This window comes from Momordica charantia (genome assembly GCF_013281855.1).
Source record: "Momordica charantia cultivar OHB3-1 chromosome 8 unlocalized genomic scaffold, Mcharantia_2.0 BLBB01000008.1, whole genome shotgun sequence".
Classification (NCBI taxonomy): domain Eukaryota; kingdom Viridiplantae; phylum Streptophyta; class Magnoliopsida; order Cucurbitales; family Cucurbitaceae; genus Momordica; species Momordica charantia.
Genome location: NW_028275166.1, coordinates 30,305,664 through 30,332,461, shown reverse-complemented (window position 1 = coordinate 30,332,461; position 26,798 = coordinate 30,305,664). Strand labels below are relative to the sequence as shown.

Sequence of the window (26,798 nt, the reverse complement as noted above, 5' to 3'; positions counted from 1 at the left end):
TGATATTTAAATTCTAGACCTTAGATTACTTAATGTATTTACCAATTGAACTATTTTCGAGTTGGGCTAAAATTGTAACTTTTAAGTTACGAAATTTGTAACAGTTTTAGATATATTTACTCTAATATTATGTTCATAGTCGTTAAATATATAGAAGTTATTTTATTTTTAGCCTAGATTAATTTTGGTATCTACTTTTAAAATGTCTATTTTCGTTGATATATTTTCAATTTTAGCTTTATTTTGGTCCCTCTACTTTTAAAATATTCATTATGGTTCACAATTTTAGTTCATATTAGTCGTATTTTCAAAAAGTTCATTTTGACTAATGTACTTTTAATTAATTAAAGAGTAATAAAAAATCATTTTGATTACTGTTTGCAAAATTTTAACACAATTTTTATAAAAATTCTTCAATGTAAAGTTATTGTTATATTTCAAGAACATACTAAATATAATGTTAGGCTAAAATTGTAATCGAAAAATAAATAAATCAAAATGATCGTTTTTTAAGAGTACAAGGATTAAAACAAACCTTTTGCAACTATACCAGAATTAAAATGGACAAAAGTTGAAAGGTAAAACCTACCATGAATATTTTAAAATATAAAAAAAAAAGTAGAAGGTACAGGAACAAAAATAATATATTTTTTTAACCACGAATATATATAACATCATTTTTAATATTTTAGACAAATTTTAGTTTCCCAAAAGGGCAAGGACTACCAATTGGAACTCAAGAAAACTAACGAGGGTAAAAGAATAATTTGACATGAAGCAAAACCCTCGATTTGCTCTCTCTCTTGCTAGGGTTTCATCATAAAAACCACACAACCAATCTCTGCACAAGACCCGCCCCACTCTCTCTTCTCTCGCCGAATTTCGCTTCAACTAATCTTCTCTCCAATACCAACAATGGGAGTTTTCACCTTCGTTTGCCGGAGCTCCGGTGCCGAGTGGACCGCCAAGCAGTACTCCGGCGACCTCGAAGGCTCCGCTGCCTCCACCTATGAGCTCCAGAGGAAGCTCGTCCAGACTGCTCTCGCCGTCGACTCCTCCGGTGGTGTTCAGTCCTCTTTCTCTTACATCTCCCCCACTTCCGCCGTTTTCCAGGTATTCCTTATATATATCTTCTATTGTATCGGTTTGTCGAGTTTATTCTTCAAATACTTTTGATGTTCTCGCGTGATTATTCCCGATCTGATGCTTTTCGATTTCTTTTTTTACATGTTTAGTCAGTATAAGGCATTATCTTCTATTTTATGGTATTTAAGTTTTTCTCTTTTTGGTGTATGCGTTAGTCTGTGTTTGATCTGTAGGTCGATGTTTTCAATTACGAAATTAGGTTTTTGGGTACATGGTCCATTTAGAAATTATTGATCATTTAGAATTTGGTCGACCAAAAGATCTCCGTGCTAAAAGTATTGCATTATTGCATTCTGGAATCTTGGCAATCATATTTCTGGTATAATGATTGATGAATTTCTTGATTGATTAATACCTACCTGCTTAGACGCCAATGTCTCCATTGAAATATTATTTTGTGTGATTCCTTCTTGAAGTTTTTCTGGGTTAGCAAAAGTATTTGCAAGATGAGGGTTTTTTAATACTCTCTTTATGGTATCTCCTCAAGTAATTGCCTGCATTCCTGTTATTACCTGTTGTGTGTACCTAAACACTATTATATTTCAGGTGATCATTGGTGGCGGTGGCGGTGGTGGTTTCATCAGCGGTGGTGGAGCAGCCGCAGCTGCTCCTTCTGGAGGAGCTGCCCCAGCTGCAGAAGCCCCAGCTGAAAAGAAGGAAGAGGAGAAGGAAGAGAGTGACGATGACCTTGGCCTTTCACTTTTTGATTAGTTGGTATAATTACTTGTTATCGTTCTGTCCATTGACATCATAATTTTTTAGGAAATTATGCATATGCAAGTACTTGAATTTGCCAGTTCAGTTTCTGTGCTTGTGAAGGACATGAAATTTTGTTACTGATCTTTGTTAAATGGTTGAGAATTAGATGTGTTCTTTTGGGAATTGTGTTTTGAGGAATTTCTTCTGATTAACTCATTGTCTTCATCTATAAGTTGTTGGAGAGCTTTTGCCTGAAGTCTTATTTTGAATCTATTTCTGATTTAGAGCACAATTGTTCCAACTTTGAATTGAGTATATTGATATAGTTTTAACTTTTACAAGTTTGGAGTCTTCTCTAAGTGGGTCAGTTTTTGGCCTAATCCACCATCAAACAGATCTATGAATTGAAGAAAACTAAAAAACTGACATTGACTTCTTTTGGGTTAAATTACAAGTTCAGTCCTTGAACTTTTTATTCGGTACGGTACTTTTTGTGGATAGATTAAAGATTCGAAATGGTTTTAGGGTTAAGGGTTAGTTTACAAGATCCTTCATAAGGGAAGATATAGTTGCCTTTAGTTTATTATTGATTGCATTAAGTGACATTAGAACTCGAGCAATATTAGAAACTCTTAAGAACCAGAAAGCATTTTGTTGACTCACAGGGACACCATGGACATTGTCAAAAAAGGTAGATTTTATTTTTGTTCCATACAATTTTATTTAAAATTTTCTCCTTTGAAAAGGACTTTTGAAATAAAAACTTAATCTTGATAGACAATTTTCTCAAAATATTGAGGATTTAGAAGTTTTAAAGTTGTAAGTACAATTATAAATAGACAAAGATGAGAGTGAAAATTGGTAAAAAAAGAATTAGTTGATTGGCATTGAAATGAAAAGGATCAACATAAAATGGAAGATATGGTAAAAATTTCTCAATTAACAAGTAGATTGTCGAGAATGGGGATATTTTTCATTGGAGTAGTGATAAAGTGGGATGCGACATATTTTACTATTTTAACGATCAATTTTTCATTCTACACTTGCGACTTAGTTTGATTTGATTACAATATATTCATTGTAGTGATAAAGTGGGATGCGACATTTTTTACTATTTTAACGATCAATTTTTCGTTCTACAATTGCGACTTAGTTTGATTTGATTCGAATATATTCCATCAACTTTAGATATTCAATTTTATTTTGGTTAGAATGCTGGTCAACTTTGCTATGCGTTTAGCTTGCGTGTACCTCACAGGCCAATCGTCTGACCCTACTACATTTTATTGATAAGAAAATCCGTAGAATATTAAATGACTACCACAGTTTGAATCCATTTCCTCTAAGCCCTTTACCATTTACTTTAGCCCTTATAAATCACTAGACCATCCCATGATGGTTTGCTGTTTTAGGTCGTGCATTTGTTCCAATTTAGAATAATATCAACTTCGAAGTTAGTTTAGGCCAAAAAAGAACCAACTCACTCACACTATAACAGGGAGCAACTAAAAAAAAACATTCAAGTTACTTCATATAAATCTAAGTTAGATTTCAACTAAATACATCTATGTGGAGCAATTTTCTAACCTTTGTAACCCAACCAAATAAAATAAAATAAATTCTAAGCTACAAATAAAAGCATTTGTAATTACATTCCAACCCCTACTTGAGGCTATTGTGCTATTTGGCTACTGTCTCCTTTAGGCTTTTGCTTAAGAAGATCACTATATCCATCAGCAGAACTGATAGCAAATTCAGTCAGTGAACTCATAGCAAATGACAACCCAGCACACAGCACTCTTATGGCAACTTCAGCCATTTTTTCTGCAGTCATTACCTCTTCAACTTTCCCAAACTCTACCATTTCCATGCTCCCACCTGATTCTTCGGACCCCCCGAATCTCTGTGACCCGACCTGAATCCGGTGAGGGTCGTCCCTTTGCTGCTGTTGTGTGTGGAGGGACCCCATTCCTGCAGCAAAGAAGTCGAGCCCGTCTAGTACTGCCTTCTCTTGGATTTCGTCCAGGAACCTGTTCCACTGGATGCAAAGTCCGAAGATTGGAAGTGCAGATGCATTCGACCTGCGGGGCGAAAATGGTGGCTTTGCTGTGTCGGAATCGGAATTTACACAGCGGAGGAGCCACCCGGTTATCGCGTGCATATAGGATCGCTGAGAAGTGATCCATGACTCGAAACAGCTTCGCCAATTCCTCAGCTCCGTCTCGAGATTCGCAGATGCACGGGCTAACCAGTTTGGCTCAATGACGGGAGCTGAAGAGAGCTTTCTACCATCCAACTTCGACGGTATACCGGCGAGTAGAAGCTTTGCTTCATCCAATGCCCGCTTCTGTAACTGATGGCATTCTGCCATTACTTTCCACATCCTTGCTAACCTGTGCAAGTAAGGTTAGATTATTATCTCAGCATGACCTGGTTTGTTTCTCACCCGCCATGTTTAAATCCAGTTAGAGACTTACCCTTGAACCAATTCTAGAAGTTGAGGCTGCAACTCTTCATCTCTTAGAGTTTCGATTCTTTTCGCCACAGCTTCGACAGAGTGAATCGAAACCTTTATCTGAGTATGCAAATCTCTCATGGAACTTCTTGTTTTTTCTACTGAAGATGGATCTTCGCCTTTTACATCTTGGTTCCTCAGTTGGTTACATTTTTTCTCGTATGCAATTCGAACTTTTTCTCCAGACTGTTCAACAAGAAAGGGAATATTACAGAGATCAATTGTCTATCATGATCTACGAATCGGTCTTATGATGAAACAAAAGCGCAACAGAAACGTCCACAGGATTAATTCAAAGCAAGTTTGTGAGTGTCTGTCTATGGAACATGTGAACATTCTAACTAATGGTGTTATTAGTTATAAACGCAGAAAAATTAGGAGTTAGGACAGGAGAGGATTTGAGCTACACACCCTCACTTCCTGGTAGAGCTTCTTCTCCCAGGCATATAATCTATCCAATGTCGACTGATGACCAGCCGAAAATGAGCTGGATTCTTCCGATATGTCACCACCGCTCTCATAACCACCTTCATCCTTAGTTGCAGAAGAGCTCATAAGAAATCTTGATGAGGAAGAGCGGGATGAAGCCGATCGGAATAAAGCTACTGGGTTCAACATTTTCATGGCTGGCAAGAAAGAACAAGACTTCATGAATTGATATTGAGAATATGAGAGAGAGAACTTGTACATGTGTTCCATAATTTGTCACTTTTACCCTTAGTTTCTAAATCCTAAATCATAATACCTCTCAAAAAATCGGGTTCTTCTCCACATAATAGCATCCAACCAAAGATTGGAGCACGAACAATCCCATCCACTCCCCTAGCTTTAATCAAATTCTTCCTCACTGTGAATGATTGTTCTAAAAAAGGTAATATTTCATTCAAAATTTTCAATAGTGCTTAACTCAAGTTCAAGGATTAATTTCATCTCTCATGTATAGAAATTTATGTTTCTCATAATCAATCTAATCCCTTCCCTGCCCTCAGATATAACTTTCTTATATGAGATGGACAAATAACTAGAATGCAAAGCACATATAAATTGAAGGATAAAAAAAAGGTTGTAAAGTAAAGAGAATTAGATTGAAGTATTTATGAATCTAACCAGTAAGTTCATTTGCGGTCGCCATGTATGGAGCTTTTCTAGCCTCTAATAGTGCTGAAACCTCATTTGCTGAATTGCAAACTATCATAAACTGAGCTTCCAGTTCTTTGATAACCTCTGCCATGCTTGTTGGCTTTCGGTTCACATACACAGTAAAACCCGGTGTCTCTTCCTTGGTTTCGGGATCGGCTACTGCAGATTCTTGGCTTGTACTTGCAATAGGTCCAGCATTCTGTACTCTTGATACATCAATCTTCCTGCTACCACGAGATTGCATGCCTTCTAGTTCATGCTCCATCTCACTTCCATGGTTTGTTGCGTCTTCATCGTCATCGCCATCGTCGTCGTCGTCTTCTTCTTCTTCTTCATCATCATCCACGTCTTCAACAAGGACTTCCTCTCTACAACAACTTTGACCAGTTTGTGCTCTTTCTTCAGTGGCATTTACTCTATTGCTGCTGTCTACCCTCCTATTGCTGTTGTCTTCCTGCTCTGTTTCATCCTCTTCGAGCTCGGGAATCCCTTCTTCTTCTCTAACCTGTCTTAGTCCTCTGATCTCATCATCCATAGCCATATGATAAAGACCATTGTTCGAGGGGTAGCCGTAGTTATCCAACGATGAAAATGGATTCCAAAAGAAGTCCCATTGCGAACTTTCGGGTGATGGGGGAGGGATGTTTGGTCTGTTGTTGGGAGAATAAGAGAAGAATGAGGAATTCATTGGTGAGGATTGCATTGGAAAGAAACCATCAAATCCATACTGGTGCATTGGTGAATAAGATTCAACTCTCACAGTTTCTGGTGATTGAGGTCTCTCTTCAACAGAAACCGCCCCGTTCCCACCCGATCTTAGGTAATTAACTTTCAACACTGTATTCGGTTTGGACTGGATTGGAAGTGGTGGAAACGACTTCGGTGTTATAGATATAAAACCAGGACTTGTTTTCTTCACGGGTGTGAAAGGGGGTGTAATGAATGAATCTAACAACAACTCACGAGGCTCGTATCCATCGACATACTCACGCAGAGCGGCAGACACTCGTTTCAACGACTGGATGTAGGCTAAATGTCCACAAGCAAATCGCCTCCGCTGCTCAACAGCTTGTTTGATAAAACTCTTCCGATCTTTACAAAGTTTAACAGCCTCTTCATCTTCCAGCTTTGACATGGAACATCCCATCTCAATTCGTCCCCTTTCCTTCAAGACTTCGGGACACTACGAATTTGTCAGGCTCGAATCGAAACCGAAATCACAAGGATATTGCTGTGTGTTTCTTGCCAGATTCATAAGGTTTCTCTGGGCTGTTTCAGCCAAAAGAGAGACAACTTCAAGCCTTGAATTACTTGAGTATTTCAACAAAGTATCTCAAATGCACTAACAGAAGAAGAAACAGGAAGAAGAAAAAACATGGAAGCAAGATCCTAAAATATCAAATCAAAAAACTAAATAATGTTTTAGAAAATGGAGGCTTCTCTCCACCAGATTTGAGGACACAGAGAGAGAGGGAGAGACAGAATTTGAAGGATTAATGCTTTTCTTAATTTTGAAGTTAAAGAACACAGAAAAAGAACAAAAGATTCTATGGAGTTGTCAAAGATTTCTCTTCTGAAACAATAGGAGCCTCTCATCCTCAACTTGCCAGTTAGAAATTTAAAAGGAAACTGAGAAAATTTTATATTAGGAAGGAAAAAACAAAAAAGAGACACCCCAGGAAAAAAAAATGAAAGATATCAATATAAAATTACAAAATAAAGAAAAGAAAGTCAAAAATAGGCAGAAGGAGAATGATGACTGTCATATTTCGAGCTTAGCAAAAACAAACACAAGAAAAGAAGATAAAGGGCTCAAAGTAAAGAAAGAAGAACGACCCATTTGCAGACTTCACATGGAGAAACCTGATCAAACAACAAATTACAAACAACCCCCCCCCCCCCCCCCCCCTCTCTCTCTCTCTACAAATGGGTTTGAGACATCCAAGAGAGAGAGAGAACAATAATTTACAGTTCAACGAGAAATATTGAAGCAATGTCGTGATTTCTTCAGAAAACTATGGCTACCCAGAGGAAGAAATGTAGAGAAAAAGACACATTATCCTTGAAATTTTACAGTTCAACAAGAGGTATTCAAGCAATATTCTGATTTCTTCAGAAAACTATGGCCACCCAGAAAAAGAAATGTTGAGAGAAAGCGCAATATCCCAGGAAAATTTACAGCTCAACAAGAAAAATTAAAGCGATGTTGCGATTTCATCAGAAAACCAACGCAACCCAGAAGAAGAAATGTAGAGAAAGAGCAGATAAACCCTGAAAATTTACAGCTCAACAAGAAAAATTAAAGCAATGCTGCGATCTCATCAGAAAACCAAGGCAACCCAGAAGAAGAAATGTAGAGAAAAAGCATATAAACCTGAAAATTTACAGCTCAACAAGAAAAATTGAATCAATGTAGCGATTTCATTAGAAAACCAAGGCAACCCAGAAGAAGAAATGTAGAGAAAAGGCATATAAACCCTGAAAATTTACAGCTCAACAAGAAAAATTGAATCAATGTTGCGATTTCATCAGAAAACCAAGGCGACCCAGAAGATGAAACGTTGAGAAAAAGCAGATAATCGATGAAAAATTGGATAGAAAGTGGGGAATGGATGGATGAGTGATGAGAGAGAGGTACCTGGTGGGTGGAATCTTGGCCGGCGGGAAGGAACAGAGAGGAGTGAAGAGTGATCAATTACACTGCCTCACCACAGAGCAGAGACGATGATGAAGGTTAGAGAGAGAAAGAGAGAAGGGTTTAGAAAAGCAACGGTCAAAAAAAACCAGGAATGGAGGAGCAAAAAAAAAATTGATGAAAGAACAAAAACTAAAGATTCATTCACGTCGGGTAGCTCATTAAAGAAAGCTCTGAGAGAAAAAGAGAGAACACGACCTCTGCTATATATTGCCCTTTCCACTGCTCTATATTTCAATAATGCCACTGATGAATCTTTGACCAAATAAATTTGCTTGAGTTTAAAATTCGATTGAATAACCATTTTTGTTTATTTTACTTCATTTTGGTTATTTGCACTTTTAAAAATGGATTGTTTTTGGTCGTCAAGGTAAAACTATTTATTTTTTAGGCGTTCTAACCAATTGAGCTATTCTAACTATTGGTGCTACATTAACTCTCTTGACTACGTTAACTTTTGGTCCGCTTGGTAAGGTTCTCATTTCTTATTTCTCGTTCCCAATTTTTTGAGAAATCTAAACATTTTGTAACCAACTATATTTTTTGTTTCTCATTTTTTAGAAACATTCTCAAAATTGAATAGAAATTTTGAAAACAAACCAAACAAGTTTTAGCTCATCTTTCTCTACAGGAGCAACCCGCTCGATTGAAATTTGTCCTTTCAGTTATGTAACAAGGTGTCTACACAATTATGAGTTTGCTTCCATTGAGCCTCTTTGACGACACAAGCCTATAGTTTTTCCCACTAGCCATGGCTTGGCCGAACCTTTGACTTTGATACCACTTGTCATGGCGCTAAGTCCTTCAAGCTCACAAGCCACAACACCCTGCAAACCTAACGGTCCACAGTGATAGGGTAAGTGGGGCATTCGATTCTAATGATTTCTTAGATATAAAAATAGCTTAATTGAATGCTCGACTTTCTATTTCTTTTTTCATAAAATCGATATTAAAACGTCAACTTTAGGCTTTGTGAATTAAGGAGGACTCATATAATTCTCCTTCCTCGATTTTGGTTCTGTCTCCTAATTTTCTCACCTTTTTTAGGCTCGAGCCAAAGAGCTAAAGCAAAAGGTTGCAAAGCTCATGAATGGTCGTTTTCTTTTTCGTTCCTATTTCCAATTCGTTTCAAAACATAAATAAAAAGATTATTTTATTATACTTGAATTCATGGATGTTGGAACATGCAATTCGTTTTTTTATTAGAAATGAATAAACAAAAACAAGAAACCTGAAATGCAGGCCCTAATTTGATAACAATTATGCATTTGAATTTTATTGTTTTATTAATAATTTTTCTTTTTTTGTCCTATTTTTAAAGCTAAACCAAATTCAAAATTATGTTTTACAATAACTCAAAATAATAATACTAATAATAATAATAAAATAAACGACAAAATATCAAAAATTACAAGCAAATAGGTATAAATTTTAAAAGAAAAAAAAAACCTAGAAACAAAGTCCTTAACAAAATCAATCTAAAATATTATTTTTTGTGTTCTAATATTAACTTTCTTATTTTTGAAAATTCTTACCATTAATTATGCATATATTGTCCACTGATATTTTTAGTTCAACAAAACATAAGGGTGAAGATTCGAATTAGATCAAAGATATATATCTCAACTAATTGTAAAAATGATGTCACGAGTATCAAATCCTTTCAAACAAATAGAATGTCAAAATCTTCAGTGTATATATAAAGAGAATCTCTAGTATTTGTTCGAGACTTGAATATTATTTTCTAAATATATACATTTACACACACCAAAAATATATTTTTGGAGAAACATAAATAAATTTTTTAAAAAATATAATTTGTAAGTGGGGATGTAGATTCTCAATTTAATTTGAAATTGGCAAAAGAATATGCTAATCAATAACCGAAAGTGATAAAAAAGGGAGAAAAAAGAAGAAGAAGAAGGGAATTTTGTTTTTATGACCTCATTCTTTATCTTAGTGAACATATTCTTAATTTCCATCGACATTTTATAATATATATATAGATATAGATATCAAGTTTTTTTTAGTAAAGTTAGACTTTAAAAAACAATAATAATAAATTACCAAATAAATTTTAAAAAATAATAATTATAGGGAGATGATAAATTGTGTAATTTTATTTTATCCTCTAAAAACATAATAAAGTTTTCTCCATCGATTTTATTTAAAAAAAAATAATATTTAGGTGCTTAATGGTCAACACTGACAACTTTTTAATTTTCTTAAAAAATATAAAAATATATTTTTTTTGCATTTATGATTTCTCTCTTCAATTTGTCTTCAATCTGTCGTAATAATGGTAAGTAAAAAAATGTGTGCTAACCTAATAGGGAAACACTCAAGTATTTTCTTTTCTAAAATCAGATTTTCAAACAAGTCATCAAAATTTAGTGATATAAAGTTGTTACTTTTGTATTAGTACTTAAAAAATGTGAGATCGGTTTCGTCCTTAAATTAACTTTATAGTTCTTAACTTAGTATCATAAAATATTAAGACGGGCTTTCAACCGCTGGATGAGCGAGTTTTATAGTAAATTAAGACGAATTAAGTTAATTTAATTGGAAAAGAGAGGGGCAAGATTGAGAAGTACATTAATGAAAAAACATTTACAAATTGTGTGTTCTAAAAAGACAATACTTCATATGATTAAGTTAATCACCAAAAGCATCTCCTTTAGAATTTTCCAAAATCAATCATTGAAAATTTCAACTCCTCCAATTGTCCTCAAATATATAAAGAAAGATTAGGGAAGAAAAAGAAAAACTTTTTATGATCCCAATGCAAACCACAAACAAAATAACAATTTCAAAAACTATTTTTATTTTATTATTATTATTTTTTAGCTGTTGGAAAAGATTTAACTAAAACTTTTAAAAGCTGGGAACAAAACTAAAAATTAAGAATAAAATTATATTGGCTAAGTATATCTAATAGTCATAATCTTTTAAATAATTCTCAATTTGGCCATTCATTACCTTCTCAATATTATCCAATGTTTAAAAAACTATCAATTCGGTCACTGTAAAAAAAACAAATTGTTTAGAAAATTTGGTGTACCATGAAATTATTATTTTACATTAACTTATCACTTAGATGATAGCCACGCGGTTATCAGATTAGTTTAGGTGTGCATAAGTAATTTAAATTAATAAAATTTCATAATTTTTCAATTTAAATATTATTTGGTCCGGACCAGTTTTAGCTTTTATTTATTTTGATCTTTGAACTTTCAAACCGTTGTTCCTGTTCTTTCAAAATGTCCATTTTGATAATTGTGATTTCGATATATTTGTTTTGATCAATGCACTTTAAAAACGATCATTTGGTCTTTTTATTTTATTTTTCATCTTATTTTTTCCAATCACAATTTTATCGTGACTGTATTCTCAATAAATTTATTAAAGATTTTCTGTCATGTATAGAAATTCTGTTTAACTTTTGTAAATAAAAACTAAAATTGTCACTTCTGAACCAAATCAATAGATATTAAAATGAAGAGCACCAAAAATAAAATAAATTAAAGTTAACAAAACAATAAACAAAGTAATATTTAGATTAAATTTTGTCTATAGAATAGCATAATTGAGATTTGTTTTTTATAATATTAAGAATTTCAAAATATTAAAGAAGACATTTGAAAATTATTTACAAAATCTACTCCATATTATTTGAGTGTACGGTACTGTAAATTTTGCTGACAACACAAAAATCTGCTGAGATTCTGAACGATCCCCGAAGTACTCCAGTTATTCTCAGCCGTCGGATCAGGATTAGCTCCGATCAAGAAGGTCAAACAATCATCACACCGTTCGTTTGCTATCACGCCACGTGTACGGCGGGAACTCTCTGGAGGTGGTTTGTTGGTAGTTTAGGGAAAAAAGGAGGGAGAAAAAGGGAAACAATGAAATTTATTAAGAAGAATTGGAGAAAAGCAAAAAAAAAAAAAAAAAAAAAAAAAGCGAGGCAGGAAAGTAAAAGAAGGGGAACATGGTCCCACATAAAAGAGGAGCCTCCACCCGTAGCCTCGTGGATTCGTTGGTTTTGGCACTTATTGAAGAATGGCCCCTCTTTTATTCCTAAATATCGAATATGCCCCTCTGAATCAATTTTTATACTTCAGGGATAGCTCGTGCAATTTGACCGATCCAATATATTTTGGAGCAGGGAACTCGAGAGAATTGAAATTTTGTGGATCTACGTTTCAATAACTAATATTCGCTTGACGTTATAGATAGGAATGGTAGAGGTATTTTACGTGGAATTTCATTATTGTTTTGTTATAGTTGTCCATTTTCTAATGGTGGAATTTTTTGTTGGCTCTTATTTCATTTGATAGTTTGGAGAGAGGTCGATCCAAAGTTAAGTGTGGTAATTCAATTCTAAAAATTCCTTAAAGGGAAACGGAAATGTCAAAAAGGTTTTGTTGTTTCTTTGACATTATCCGAGGTGATGTAACTTTTGTGCTTATAGTTCAACTAACAAAGTTCTCCCATCATCCTCCTCTCTAGAGTGGATTAGAGCTATTGTAGTTTACTTTCTTAGTCGAGATTTGATGTGTTAAGGGTAAAATCAGAGCCTAACATGTGACTTTTTTCATCAAAAAATCAGCGTTTGAACCTTAACTCGAATCGACCAAGGATGAGATGGCAATTGGTGCAATCACCTTTGATTAACCCAACAAAGAGTATAGCTTAACATCGCCATTGGGACGCTAATGCCATAAGTGTAAAATCTACTAATTGTCAGGTGTGGAGCGCCAAAACAAGAAGTAACACTTTTCGAAGCTCCACTATAAAAGATGAAATCATTTCTCTACAAAAGCACACAATTTCTACGCAACTTTATCAAAAGCTCGACTTGACCCCAGTTTGGACTAAGATCTAACTTAAGTTTCACCATAGTGTATATGGCTTAGCACCACACCTGATTAAAGTGAAAATTCACCTAGGGAACACGTCATTAACAAGTTCGACTAAAGACCACATGCACGAACCTCATAAGGCAGGAGTTCAGAAACCAAATTGGAAGATTTCCACGGTTAAATTGCCGAACTTGTTTGTTCGTATTCGAACTTGACTCTAACGTTCAAATGGATAACTGTATTCCTCCCTTCAAGTGCAGTTCGCATGAAATCTCGGAGATAACCATAAATTTGAATTCATAACACCCATGGTTATCTAGTTACTCTACAAATACTTTTAAGTTAAAGGAGAAAAGTACGTGATCTTTGAGAATTGAGATATATTTGAATTAACTCATATCGATACAGGTTCCGGAGTGCTAACTCATTTTTTGCAAAATTCAATCTTCGAGTATGTTCGGAGATTTATTGTTTTTGATCGAACAAGTTTGATAAAAACAACTCCAATGCAACCATTAGTGTGTAGGTCACCAGCTTGGTTAACTCCTTTGGATCCATCAACAATCTGTTTTTTTTATTTTCTTTTTTAAATTTTCTTTAAAAAAATATGTACATTAAAAATCATAGACGTTAATAATTGTTAGACCCTTTTGTTTGGACCAGGTAGGTCACCAAACTCCCACCTCTCTCTCTCTCTCTCTCTCTCTCTTTATGATTTTAATTTTTTGTTTAGAATGTTTTTTTTTTGGGTGGAAATTTGTTGACTCAAAATTTAAAATAAGAATAAATTAGGTCGGCAAATTATCGTCATCATTAATTATTTGAATCTTAAATTGATTTAGTTCTTAATCAGGTCTCTCAAGTTTTATAATTATTATACTGTTAATCATTTGTTTAAATCTAAATTGATCTTTTTCTCCTACGAATTATGTCAAAATGGAGAAAAGGAAAAAGATTTGTTAGCATAGATGATGCATATGAAATATATGCTTCTTAAAACGTCAATTTTTTTAATTAAAAAAAGTAATATATATATATATATATGTTGAGGGTTTTGTTCGAAAACAATTTTCATAACAATTTTTATAATAAAAATTCAATAGAAACATATTTGAAAATTTGAGTAACTATTTTTGTTAAATAAAATTGTTCCTCTTTTCAACATTTGTGAACAACGTCAAATAGAACCAATACTATCTATTACGTATACGGGTAGGCCAACCTGAACATAAAATAAAAAATATGTATTTTATTTTTACTTTTTAGTATTATATATTTTTAGAAAAAATATGTTAAAATATAAGTTTACTCTCTAACCCATTAATTAAAATTTTTTATTTTCATTTAGCATGTTTGAAAAAACTTGTTTGTGATGATATTTGGATAAATAACCGCTGTCAAGTCGATCTCTTATTTATCGTTTCTAATTTTTTTTAGAAATATAAGCGTTTTGTAACTATTCATGTTTCTTATTTCCTATTTTTAAGAAAAGTTCAAATTTTCTTGTTTAGGTTTCAATTTCCAGTTTTTCCAAAACATAATTAAAAACATGATTATTGAATTATAAAATGCATAATAAATATAAGATACATTTAATTTAAAGAGGAAATGAGAAACAATAAATAAAGAAACGAAAATGTTACGAAATGAACCTATATTGAATTAAAACACTACCTATAACTATCATTGAAAATCAAATTTTTGTTATAGCGAGGATTTTTATTTATTATTATTATTTTTTTTACATCTCACGACATTCTGGTTGGAGATAAGGTGCTATAACCGATTGAGCTGTGATAATTGTTCCATTGAAGGTTCCTAGATGGAATTGTAATATCTATATTAAAATTCAAGGGTGATTTTTCCTATTTCCCCCTATATTTTATCCAACGGTTTTTTTTTAAGAAAATATATATTTTATCCAGGGATTAAGAAATAACAAGTCTGAAAAATTCACTCATTTAAGCTTAATCATGTTTGATGCATTCATTTTATTATAGTTTTAATTAACTAGGAAACATAATATAAACTATTATAGCAATAACTGATATTAAAGACTAATCAACATGCCTTCCTTAGTCTTTAATTATAGTCAAAATAAATATAAATATTAAACAAAAATTAAATAATAGCATTAAAGTTTGACAATGTGAAGATAGCACTAAAATCCTATCCATTAAAAGATAAAAAAAACAAGGATAAGATAGATTTCATGCCATGCATATCTCATATTAAATAAAAACTTTATTAAAGCAAATGGAAATTAATGTTTGGCAATATGCACATATTTTACAATTAGGATATTATTTATTAATCTATCCTTTTAAATCTTTGAAAGGAAAAAAAAAGTGATGTCACATTATCAAATAATATGCTGGTCTACATATTTGTTTCCTAGCATATGTTTCCATTTTATTAGTGTTCACTTTATTTATTGTAGGGGTTTGTGTGAATAATATATGGTTAGTTTGAGAAAAATATTTAAAAAAGAAAAGTAGTTGAAGGTCATGTTTACAATAATTATTAACACTCAAGTTTACAATATATATTTTTCTAAAAAAAAAAAAACTAAAGTTCTTGTAAAAATAATCTTCAAAATATTATAAAAGTTTTACAAGAGAGATATCGGATGACTAAGATTCAGTTTTTTGAAGAAGAATTTCTGAAGATTAGAGAGTAGACTTTCATGACGCTCGAAAATAAGGTAAGCGAAATATTGAAAATTTATTTGACCAATTTTCAGAAAAAAAATAAATTTAAGAAATCAATTAACATACTAAGAAGTCAATGAACTAATTGAAATTGAAAATCAATTTGAAAATTTAGAAGGTTTTAATTTGAAAAACTTTATCCACGTGTCTACACTTAAATTTTGAATTTGAATCTAAGAAAACTGTTTGAAAAACGAGAGAGATTTTGGACTTTAAATTTAAATATTACCATCAAAAAAAAAAATATATATATATAAAATTAAACTGAAAAGTACGTGTGTGTTTTTAGTATAAAATATAAAAGTGAGGGTTCGAACTTAACTCGTTGAACTATATTTAGATCGTCTATAATTCACATATGATTTCAATACTATATACTATTTCATGAAATATTGCTTTTTTAGTACAACAACTGTGACGTTCGAGAATTTAAACCTTCGACCTCAAGACAATGAATAAATACCATTTACCATTGAACTATATTCATGCTAGCGATAAATATTTTACAAAGTATCACATATTCTTCAAACTAACCACAAATTCATACAAAACCCCTCACAAAACTTCATATTTATAATAAACGCTTCCAAGGAAATGTGAAAAATTGGGCCTTATCTTTAAAGATCACAATTGGGCCTCAAATAGTTAAGGCCCAAAAATCCAAGAGCCAAAATTTCAGTTTATATGATTCAAAATTTTCAGAATTAAACCTCAAAAGGAATGCTGAGAATAAAAGCTTCTCCACATCTCATTTCCCGCTATCTCAATTTGGAGAAAACGAACCCAAATCCCAATCGCCGAGCTCTCTCCGAAAAGCTTCTAGCTTTCTTGCTACAACAATGTCTAAGCCTCAGACAGCTGAAGCAAATCCACACCCAGATGATCACCAACTCAATTCACAAACCCAATTCGTTTCTCTTCAAGATCGCCGACCTCAAGGACTTCGCCTACGCGTCGGATTTCTTCTCCAGGATTCTCGAGCCCACCGAGTACGCTTTCAATGTCATGATTCGCGGCCTCTCCACGACTTGGAATAAGTCTTCTCTCGCTCTTGAACTCTATTTTCGGATGAAATTTCTGGGTCTGAAGCCCAATAAACTCACGTACCCGTTTCTGTTTATTGCGTGTTCGAATCTTTTGGCTGTTGAGTATGGGCGGGTGGGCCATTCTTCTGTGGTTAAACGTGGGTTCGATGAGGATGGTCATGTGAGTCACTCGCTGATTACGATGTATGCGAGGTGTGGAGAATTGGGTGATGCCCGGAAGGTGTTTGATGAAATTCCTGAGAGAGATTTGGTGTCGTGGAACTCTATGATTTCGGGTTATTCGAAGATGAGGTATGCTGCTGAGGCTGTGGGTTTGTTCAGAGAGATGATGGGGGCTGGGTTTGAGCCTAATGAGATGACTTTAGTGAGTGTCTTGGGGGCGTGTGGCGAGCTGGGGGATTTGAAACTTGGCACTTGGGTGGAGGAGTTTGTGGTGGAGAATAAGATGGTTTTGAATTCTTTTATGGGTTCTGCGTTGATCCATATGTATGGGAAGTGTGGTGATTTAGTGTCAGCGAGAAGGATTTTTGAGTCTATGAAGAAGAAAGATAAAGTTACCTGGAATGCTATGATTACAGGGCAAGTGAATCACCTTCTCTTTGAATCAATACTTTTGGATATTGTAAATAGACATAGGTTGAATACATGTTTTAGTCCCTCAGTGTTGGTTTTTGTCCTCTCTTCAATTAGTCCCTATTGCTTGAAGAGTTTTAAATTAGTTGCCTTAGGTCTAAATATTTTTCAATTATACCCTTTTTGTTGGTGGATTTTGAATGGGATTGAAGTAAGCTTATGTGACATGATACTTAATTTGCAAAAATTTGAAGGAGGAATTAGAAGTTTTGTGGCCTAATTCCTCCTCTAAATTTATGCTAATTCACTCGCTATTATATGGTTTCCATTAGTCACATTTGACGTCTACCGATGAAAAGGGTATAATTGAAAAGTGTTTAAATGCAAGAGACTAAATTGAAACTTTTTAAATAATTGAGACTATAAAAAATTCAAATATTAGGGACCAAAAGATATATTAGCCTATATAAATCAGGTTCTTTTATGTTCCAAATTTTATGGAATCTCTTTTTGTTCTCCAATAAATCAATTGCAGATATGCGCAGAATGGGCTGTCAGAAGAAGCCATTAAATTATTCCAAGACATGAGAATGAGCAGCACAACTCCGGATCAAATCACATTGATAGGAATGCTTTCTGCCTGTGCTTCCATTGGAGCCCTTGACTTGGGGAAGCAAGCAGAGATTTATGCCTCGGAAAGAGGCTTGCGAGACGATATTTATGTTGCGACTGCATTGGTTGACATGTATGCAAAATGTGGAAGCTTGGACAATGCATTTCGAGTTTTCAATGGCATGCCTCGGAAAAACGAAGTCTCCTGGAATGCTATGATATCTGCTCTTGCTTTCCATGGACAAGCTCAAGAAGCCTTAGCTCTATTCAAATCCATGATCAAGGAGGGTGGATCTGCTTCCCCCAATGACATCACATTTGTAGGAGTACTTTCTGCTTGCGTGCACGCCGGATTAGTAGACGAAGGACGTCGGTTGTTTCACATGATGTGCTCATCATTCAGATTGGTGCCAAAAATTGAGCACTACTCTTGTATGGTCGACCTTTTGTCACGGGCAGGACATCTCGAAGAAGCTTGGGACTTCATCGAGAAGATGCCTGAAAAACCCGATGAAGTCATCCTCGGAGCATTGCTAGGTGCCTGTCAGAAGCGCAAGAACATCGACATCAGCGAGCGTGTAATGAAACTACTCCTAGAGTTGGAACCTTCAAATTCTGGAAATTATGTAATCTCGTCGAGATTATATGCAAATTTGAGAAGATGGGACGACTCAGCTAGGATGAGAATGTTGATGAAGCAAAAGGGTGTTTCCAAGACTCCTGGCTGCAGCTGGATTGATATCGATTCACAGCTTCACGAGTTTCATGCTGGTGGTGATGTTTTACATCATGAGTGGATTGAAATCCATCAAATCCTAAACTTGTTGATTGATGATCTGAGAAGGGAAGGTTATATTCCTAATACCAGTCTTCTTTAGCTAGACTAATTTTCATCCAAACACTAACTTTATGGCCAGGCAATGGAGGTTTGGGATCAAAGAAGCTGCTCGGGAATTACATCGTTCCTATCAAAGCCGAGCAAAAAATCGGTAACACGACTCTGCCAATCTTCATTCCTTTGTAGGATGCTTGAGATCGATATGTCCCCATATATAGTTGTAGTCACTGGGGAATTTTGACTAGCATGAATGCATTATGAGTAGTTTCTTATAAGTTATACTAAGAACGAAGGTGAGCGAAGGGTATGCAATATGAATATTTGATTGTGGTGAAAGAAAAGCCCTGTACTAGTCTTGCCTAGTTATAGACAATGAATGGACTGTTTTAGGGTTTTATCAATTTGATTCTTATCTTTTAAAAATTTAAAACTTTACCCATTAAAAATTCTCAATCAAGTCATTGCATAGAAAAATATGTTAAAATATGTTAATTGAAAGTTGATGTGTTAATAAATTATTTTTTTTTAACATATTTGGACGTGTGGTCATGCTACTTGAAAGAAATGAATTTTGTTGACGGTTTAGTTTGATTTTATGTGTCAAGTAGCATTTGAGTAAATATATTCACATGACTAAATATGTTAATAAAATAATAATTTAATGATACATTAACTTTTTGTTCTCAAGGGGTAGCTCGGTTTGGTCATACTGACTTAGAGATCTCAAGTTCGAATATTTTTGGTGAGTTTAATATAAAAAACTCTCGATGTCTCTTGGGTTCGAGCCTTGGGATGGGTGCGGTTTTCTCCAAGTATAGGGGAGGAAAGCTCGGACTATAAAAAAAAAACTTTTTATTAACAAATTTAACCTTGTTTTTTATTATTATTTTTGTTATTTTACTGAAAGGACCTAATTGAGAATATTTGATGCATTGTGGATAAAATTGAGAATTTAAAAAAATTAAAGACGAAGATTAAGGACTATTTGGTTTTATAGTGATGCTTTATATGTCAATTTAGCAGTTTTGAATAAATTTACAAAGTTGATGAGAAACAATTTTTTAAAGTTGTCAGTACTTTCTTTTTGGTTTGTCTTATTTTTATTTTTATTTCCATTAACTTTTTAGAAGTTTTTTCTAATGTACATAAAATGATAAATATGAGCTTCTCGACATTACAACAAATCTGGCTTCAATAATGGTAAAAATAAGAAGAAAAAAAAAAAGGATAAGAGAAAAGATGTGCTAAAATTGAAAAAAAGACAAGTTTCAACGTCGGTCTTGATTGACATTGTAAGCTAGCCTTTAGTGTCGAGCTACGGCCGCCATTAAAAGTCCCCATAATTTAAAAATTTCAGTCCCTTTTCTCGAGATAGGAAATTTACTTTAGAATATTTAAAATAAATGTTGAATTTGCGTGCCACTAATAATTATTAATATTAAAATATGAATCAATAAAACACAAGACATTTATAATAGCACAAAAATATTTTCTATTAGATCAATAAATAATAGGATAATTTAAGATAAATTGCCATAATCGTTTTTTAAATGGGTTTTGTATTGGTGTTAATTAAAGTTTTAAATGTCGATGTCGATAGAAATGTCAAAATTTCAATTTTACGCTAAAAATATCGATAAATTATTGATGTCAATAGATATTTATGTAAAGATTTTAAAAAATAAAAAAAAGTTTGTAAAAAGTATTTCCATTACCAAATAAACATTGCAACTTTTCTAAATAAGTTAAAAATGTTAATATTTTTTTAGTACAAGAATGTTAATATTAATATTGTGTATATATTTGTGATATATTTAATATTTTGTCAATTTTTTAAAAACAATATAGAAATATCGATGAAAATATCGACACGTCAACGAATATTTAGAAAGGATGTATGCACCCTGGACAATAATATGAACACTTCGTCAGTTGCTAGGTCTCAATAAAAGAGGACTTTAAACACATGTTTAGGTCGGGAATCAGTGTGATACCAATACCAAACTCTCGTATAGATCAAATGCATGGGAAAATCTCTAATACTACAAGAATAAAATAAATGCTTAATTAATGGTATATCAAATTATGAATGAAAAGAGTAGTTACTACGAATTTAAGTTATAAAATTTTTGCCAAGATAGAACCTTTGTGTATAATTGCTAGAAGGCATCAATTTTTTCCACATTGCACTAATTATTTGCCATGACTTTAATTTCCACCACAACTTAAACTATGTGTTAGTAATGTTACTTTGATTTTTCAAGTCATGGCTTAAAAAACAATTAAGAATACAAATTAAAATTATAAAGCTCCAATCAACTAATTAACTAAAAGCTAAGTGAAAGAAATATAATAAGATAAATAAAAGTTTCATGTGAGTGCTTTTGTGACCCATGAGGTGTAGAAATTTTAGAATATTGCTAATGGATTTGGACTTGGAATCCAACTCAAAGGAGATTTTAAAGCCACTTGAAAATCTATTGGTAGAAGAGATATTAGAAGGATAAGAGGGAGATTATAGAGATAATCCTATCTAAAGTTCTAAGAACTTAATAATGAGAAATAACATTTGTAATTAGTGAGCTTAATTTCCTTGGATTAGTGGAGAAAATTGGATAGCGTATGATTTATTCCTATACCATTCGGGCATAGATTAATTTTAATCATAACTTCCCATTGAAATATAACTTAGTGGATAAGACCTTTTTTGTTAACTTAAAGATCGATGTTCAATCTTCTTTCCCGTTGAACTAAAAAGAGCAGAAAAAAAAGAACGATCAAATCAATTAAGTTGAAACTAAATATAACAAACTTTTTTTTTAATTTTATTTTTTAGTTCTCATCCCAACAGACTAAATAAGCTTGTCTACTACTAATTTAATTGAATTTCAAAATATATTGTCTATATTAACAATTAAGTTAGAAGCTAAATACCTATTTGATAACACATTTTTTCTTTAGTTTTCATCTCTAAATACTAATTAAGCTTGTTTACTACTACTTTCATTATTTATCGTTCAATTTAATTTTAAACAAAAAAATTCGATTATTGAAAACCAGTTCTTTACTTTGAAATATAGTGCTTAATTAGAAAATGAAAAAAAAAAGTTGGAAGTAAAAGAAGCTCAACTTTAAATATACAAAACCTATATAACCAAAACCTAATTGAGTTTTAACGAGTCAAAACCCCTTATTAGATTAAAAACCCAAGTGTAGTATGTCTAGCTTAATTTTGACTAAAAACGTTTCAAACGCCAAAACAGAGTCGAAGAATTTTAGAGAGAGATTTAAATTTAAATTGTTTCTGATCGTAATATTATCGGACTATTTAGCTGTCTATTATATTTGTATATTATATAACACCGAATATTCTATGGTTAAAGTCTATTATATCACTAAAATGGTTTGTCCCTTGTTTATTAAAAAAGTTCAAATTTGTTCCACTGCCTGCCACTCCAAAAACCATGGAGCATTTGTCTTGGAATTCTTGTGCTATATCAACTTTTATGTACTTTTCTTCAAAATTCTAACCAACATTAGAACTATTTAAATAATGAAAAACTGTCGCAATTACATTTAAAATAAGTACTCAGTGTGAATTAAAAATTTTAAATCATTTTCTTCGCAACATTAAAAATTACATGATCGAATCTCCTTTAACACGAGATTTATCAAACACATCATTTGAAGTCGATTGAATTAGTGTGACATATTTATGATATTATAATATTAGTTTAAAATCCTGTTCGGATCCCTAAACTTTTATTCTTATTATATTTTGGTCTTTAATATATTTCTCTAACTCTCTGGTTGAAAAAACTATTTTAGTTTTTATTATTTATTTACATAAAATTATTTAACAAAAACTTGACATGATATGTCTTTTGTCAATTCATGATATTAGTGGATAATGTATATGTTAGCCAAGTATTTGAAGCTACGAACATATAGATTTTTGTTAAAAAAAAGAATGCGAAATTAACGACGGAGTGGTAAATAGTGTTCTAAACAAAGTTAAGGGACTAAAACATAAAATTTAAAAATGTAGGGACTAAAAATTTAAAATTTAAATCTATAATATTATAAGAGATACTTTTTAGTATCATGCTATTATATTTAATGTGGGAAGATTATTAATTTAAACCACAGCACTAAAGATTTAATAATTGAAAAATTATGTAAAAGATTTTGAAAAGTTATATTGGGTGGGTTTCCAATAATGTATATGTAAAGATGTAGAGAAGCAAATGATCATGAAGTATGGTGGAAAAATTATCAATATGCATTAAGAAATGAGAAAGAAGAGGGCAAAATCTTTGGGGAAAAAAAAAATCACAAAGGCATGGCTTTTAATTACAAGGGCTTGCTAACTTTGGTTCTTTCTCAATTATTGTTTCAATAATTGGCCAACTAGGGTTTGCATAAAAAATATGAAAAAGAAAATTGAAAACCAAATCGAACCGACTTTGTTTTTTTGGGATATTTATTCTATATATTTGTTCTTCGTGATTTAAAAAAAGTGAAAAATTTGATTTGAAACCGATCGATAAATGAAATAGTATCCCGATTCAGCTTTTTGGTTTGAAAAAATTTTTAACCGACTTCAACCATGAACATCCCCTTAATAGTTGCTTCATGGTGTTGATAGAAAATTTGTGGCTTTTGTCTCCCTTCTCTTAAATATTCGATTTTATTTTATTTTGAGTACAACATATTAGGGAGGGGATTCGAACTCACAACCTTGTGGGTTCGATTTTATTGTTATTATAACAGACCTCTCTTTTATCTCCATGGTGATATTTTTTAAGTTTTAAATTTTAATTAAATGAATTATCAAAGCCAATTTTTTAAAGGTAAAAAAAAAATTAAAAATTAAAATCACTAACGAAATAGTTATGGTCAAAGATGCACCTTTGAAAAGTGCTTTTTTGGACAGCAGGCGATGAATCAAATAAAAATGAAGTCAACTGATCATATATACTCACAATGTCGATATAAAATAAATATTCCAATTCTACAAGAGAATGGAATATAACACTTTTTAATTGCAAAAAGGTATATCCAATTAATCTGTTGGCCAAACTTTCAACTGCCCCAAAGGTTTATTTTTTTTTAAATATCATACTATATACTATAATATTAAAAAAAAACTCGGGACCAATAGACATATATCTCCAATTAAGAGGGTGGGAGTTCGAATCCTTACATCCTATATGTTGTACTACAAAAGGAAAATAAGAAGATTTTACGTTAATTTTACTATATTATATATAGTTTTTCTACTAGATAAAAAGGAGACAATATGATACTAGAAAAAAATAATAAATTTACAAAATAAAAGAAGAAAAAGAAAGAAAACTACTTTTGTAGCCATATTTGTTTGAAATCATTCAAATTTTTAGGAAGAATTTACGACTTTTGATCGAAGAAAGGTAGCTTAACCAGTTTGAATATCTTCGGATTGGCAGTTTCATAGTTTCAAATATTTTTTATTGGCCTCAAAATTTGACGAGTAACTGAGAACAAGGGAGAGGGATATTATGGAAAAGGATAGATGACTGTCCAACATAAGGCAAATGATGAGACACAGAAATTCCAAAAATTTCATATTAATGTCAGGGGAATAAAAAAACAACAAAAAGAAAAGTAAGGTCGTTTAAACCATATTTTGATCTTTAAAGTATCAATAACTGTTTCATCCTGGTTTTTAAACTTTCAAATTTATTCCGCCTTGATTTTACATAAAAAACCATTTTTAGTGAACAAAGTTAAATTTACTACAAATTGTTTAAAGAAAAAAAAGATTGTAACATGTCTTTTGTTCATTTATTTATTTGAGATGAGACGTCCACATGCACAAATATAAAAACAACAATTTTTTTTGAGCTAAGGAATATATATAAAAAGTATGGACATTTAAAAATGAAATTATTTATTATATGATTGAATAAATATATCCAAATAAATATTGAAAAAATAGATTTTTTTAATACAACAAGACTTGGGTACGTCAGGATTCAAATCTACGATCATATATACCTTAATCAATTGAACTATATTAAAGTTGATATTAAAAAAAATATATATATATATTTGATGTACTTGGTATATATCAAGCTCTCCCTGTATAAGGAGAATAATCAACTAACCAAAATTTGATGCCAAATTCCACACCAACTATGGTCTATAAAATTCTGGCATTCCTTACCTAAAAAGAAAGAGAGAGAAAAAAAGATTCCTTGATCAAAAAAGGTTCAAAAGCACTGAATTTAATAATTCCCAACAATAATTTAATGTTGTCTCTTCACTTGGAAAAGCCAATTCTTTTGCAAAGTTGATGCCTCCCCTCCCCATATCTCTTTAATTTGTTCAATGGCTTTTTATGTGTTTCCTTTACCTATTTTTATCAAAGCCTTTGATGCTTTCTAGGGTTGAGGGCTTTCCCTTTTCTTACCCTTCTCAAATTTGTCTTTTTTTTTTTTTTTTCATTTTGGTTTAAAATTTGTACGGAAGACACCGAGTCTCTTCATATGTAATTTTATATTTGTTCATTTTGAATTTAAGTCCGTAAAAAAATTATTCTTGATTTAAACTAAACACTATCATACTAATGAAAAATGTTTCTTTATTTAACTATATGCTATAGACGATACGAGAACACTTCTCGCATTCTAATTAACAACATTTAATGTGAATATTATATCTAAAAAAATTATATTAGTATGTTGGGTTTTAAATAAATTTATTAATTGCATATTAATGGATTATAATTTTTTCCATAGAATATTCAATAATTGGTACTAAAATTAAGTCCATAAACTTAAGGTTTAAATAGGTTTAAGCGAGCATAGCTTAGCTCTTTGACCTTTATGCTCTTATACCTGAGCTATGCACACTATCTACATATATAAGGGGTATTGTTTGGTGGAGTTACGTTTCATGTGACTCGAACTCAAGACTTCGAAGATATTCCTTGAGGTCCCGAGCCACCCAAATTATCTCTTGGAGACTTTTAAAAATAAAAAATTGAAGGAGTACCAAAATCAAACTTTAAAAAGTTTCATGAACAACTAAATGACATTTAAACGTAAGATCAACTTATAGGGTACCTTAATCAATAAATGTTAATTAAATTGGAAATTGATTAAATGTTTGGGTGTATTTTCCAACAAAAAAGTATTTTGCACTCATTTTTCTTTAAACTAGTTTATTTTCTTTTTAGTTCAAAAAAGTGTTTGAAAAACATAATTGATTTAATTAACCATGTATGTAATGTGTTTAATTTTAAAACATTAAAAGAAAGTAAATTAAAACAGCAAAAACACTAATGTTTTGAACTATTTTTTGTATTGAGAAACTATTTTATCAAACATGATTTTCTATTTTAACTCATGATTTTATTTTCAATGGATGCTCTACAGCTCCTAATTGGTTCCTTTCCCCTTCCACCAATGGAAAATTTCAAATCCTTTTAAGAGCTTGGAAGGTTTAGGAAATCTATGGATTTTCTACATATGCACAACAAATGTTACCCACAATATATATATATATATATATATATTAAATTTTGACATGCTAATTATAAATGATTAACCTATCGTCTTGATTATAGCTCAACTAGTTAAGACATATATGTCTGATCTAGAATCACAACCTCTATATATTATACTCGGGAGAAAAAAAAACCTACGACTTCGAGAGAGGTAGCCTATCTTAATGCTAATTTGAATTTCATATTATCTATATCTTGACAAAATGGCCTAATTGTTAGCGAGGAATAACAAAAAGTTTAAAGTTAATTAATTTTGTAATATAAACCAACTTTATATTCTTTTTAATGGGAAATAACATAACTAAAAAAATAGAAAAAATATGTAACAATTGATTCTTCAAAATGAATTCTAAGAGATTAACTAATTAACATGAAAGTATTAACAAAATTTATAAGTAAACATAAA

The 26,798-nt window shown here is 32.0% G+C and overlaps 3 protein-coding genes across 3 annotated transcripts; 2 read left to right on the top strand and 1 right to left on the bottom strand.

Annotated features, from left to right (window-relative positions):
* The first annotated feature begins 813 nt into the window (after positions 1–813).
* Positions 814–2,028, top strand: LOC111020814 (60S acidic ribosomal protein family). Its single transcript, XM_022297589.2, has 2 exons — positions 814–1,113; positions 1,693–2,028. The coding sequence occupies exons 1-2, from the start codon at positions 916–918 to the stop codon at positions 1,855–1,857; spliced, it is 363 nt and encodes a 120-aa protein (XP_022153281.1). The 5' UTR covers positions 814–915; the 3' UTR covers positions 1,858–2,028.
* A 1,323-nt stretch (positions 2,029–3,351) lies between these two features.
* LOC111020881 (uncharacterized) lies at positions 3,352–8,328 on the bottom strand. The gene is made up of 5 exons (XM_022297674.2): positions 8,139–8,328; positions 5,468–6,769; positions 4,772–4,986; positions 4,323–4,546; positions 3,352–4,238 (listed from the first exon to the last, which is right to left on the bottom strand). The coding sequence occupies exons 2-5, from the start codon at positions 6,645–6,647 to the stop codon at positions 3,518–3,520; spliced, it is 2,340 nt and encodes a 779-aa protein (XP_022153366.1). The 5' UTR covers positions 6,648–6,769; positions 8,139–8,328; the 3' UTR covers positions 3,352–3,517.
* An 8,163-nt stretch (positions 8,329–16,491) lies between these two features.
* LOC111020815 (Pentatricopeptide repeat (PPR-like) superfamily protein) lies at positions 16,492–19,241 on the top strand. Its single transcript, XM_022297590.1, has 2 exons — positions 16,492–17,396; positions 17,926–19,241. Exons 1-2 carry the CDS (start codon positions 16,492–16,494, stop codon positions 18,878–18,880), a joined length of 1,860 nt encoding a protein of 619 aa, XP_022153282.1. The 3' UTR covers positions 18,881–19,241.
* The last annotated feature ends 7,557 nt before the right edge of the window (positions 19,242–26,798 follow it).

Coding starts and splice junctions, on each gene's coding strand:
- LOC111020814 (XM_022297589.2), top strand. CDS start 916: ATGGGAGTTTTCACCTTCGTTTGCCGGAGCTCCGGTGCCGAGTGGACC. Junction 1,114..1,692: donor CCACTTCCGCCGTTTTCCAG/GTATTCCTTATA, acceptor ATTATATTTCAG/GTGATCATTGGTGGCGGTGG.
- LOC111020881 (XM_022297674.2), bottom strand. CDS start 6,647: ATGGGATGTTCCATGTCAAAGCTGGAAGATGAAGAGGCTGTTAAACTT. Junction 4,987..5,467: donor GACCGCAAATGAACTTACTG/GTTAGATTCATA, acceptor CTTTCTTGCCAG/CCATGAAAATGTTGAACCCA. Junction 4,239..4,322: donor CTTCTAGAATTGGTTCAAGG/GTAAGTCTCTAA, acceptor TTACTTGCACAG/GTTAGCAAGGATGTGGAAAG.
- LOC111020815 (XM_022297590.1), top strand. CDS start 16,492: ATGCTGAGAATAAAAGCTTCTCCACATCTCATTTCCCGCTATCTCAAT. Junction 17,397..17,925: donor TGGAATGCTATGATTACAGG/GCAAGTGAATCA, acceptor AATCAATTGCAG/ATATGCGCAGAATGGGCTGT.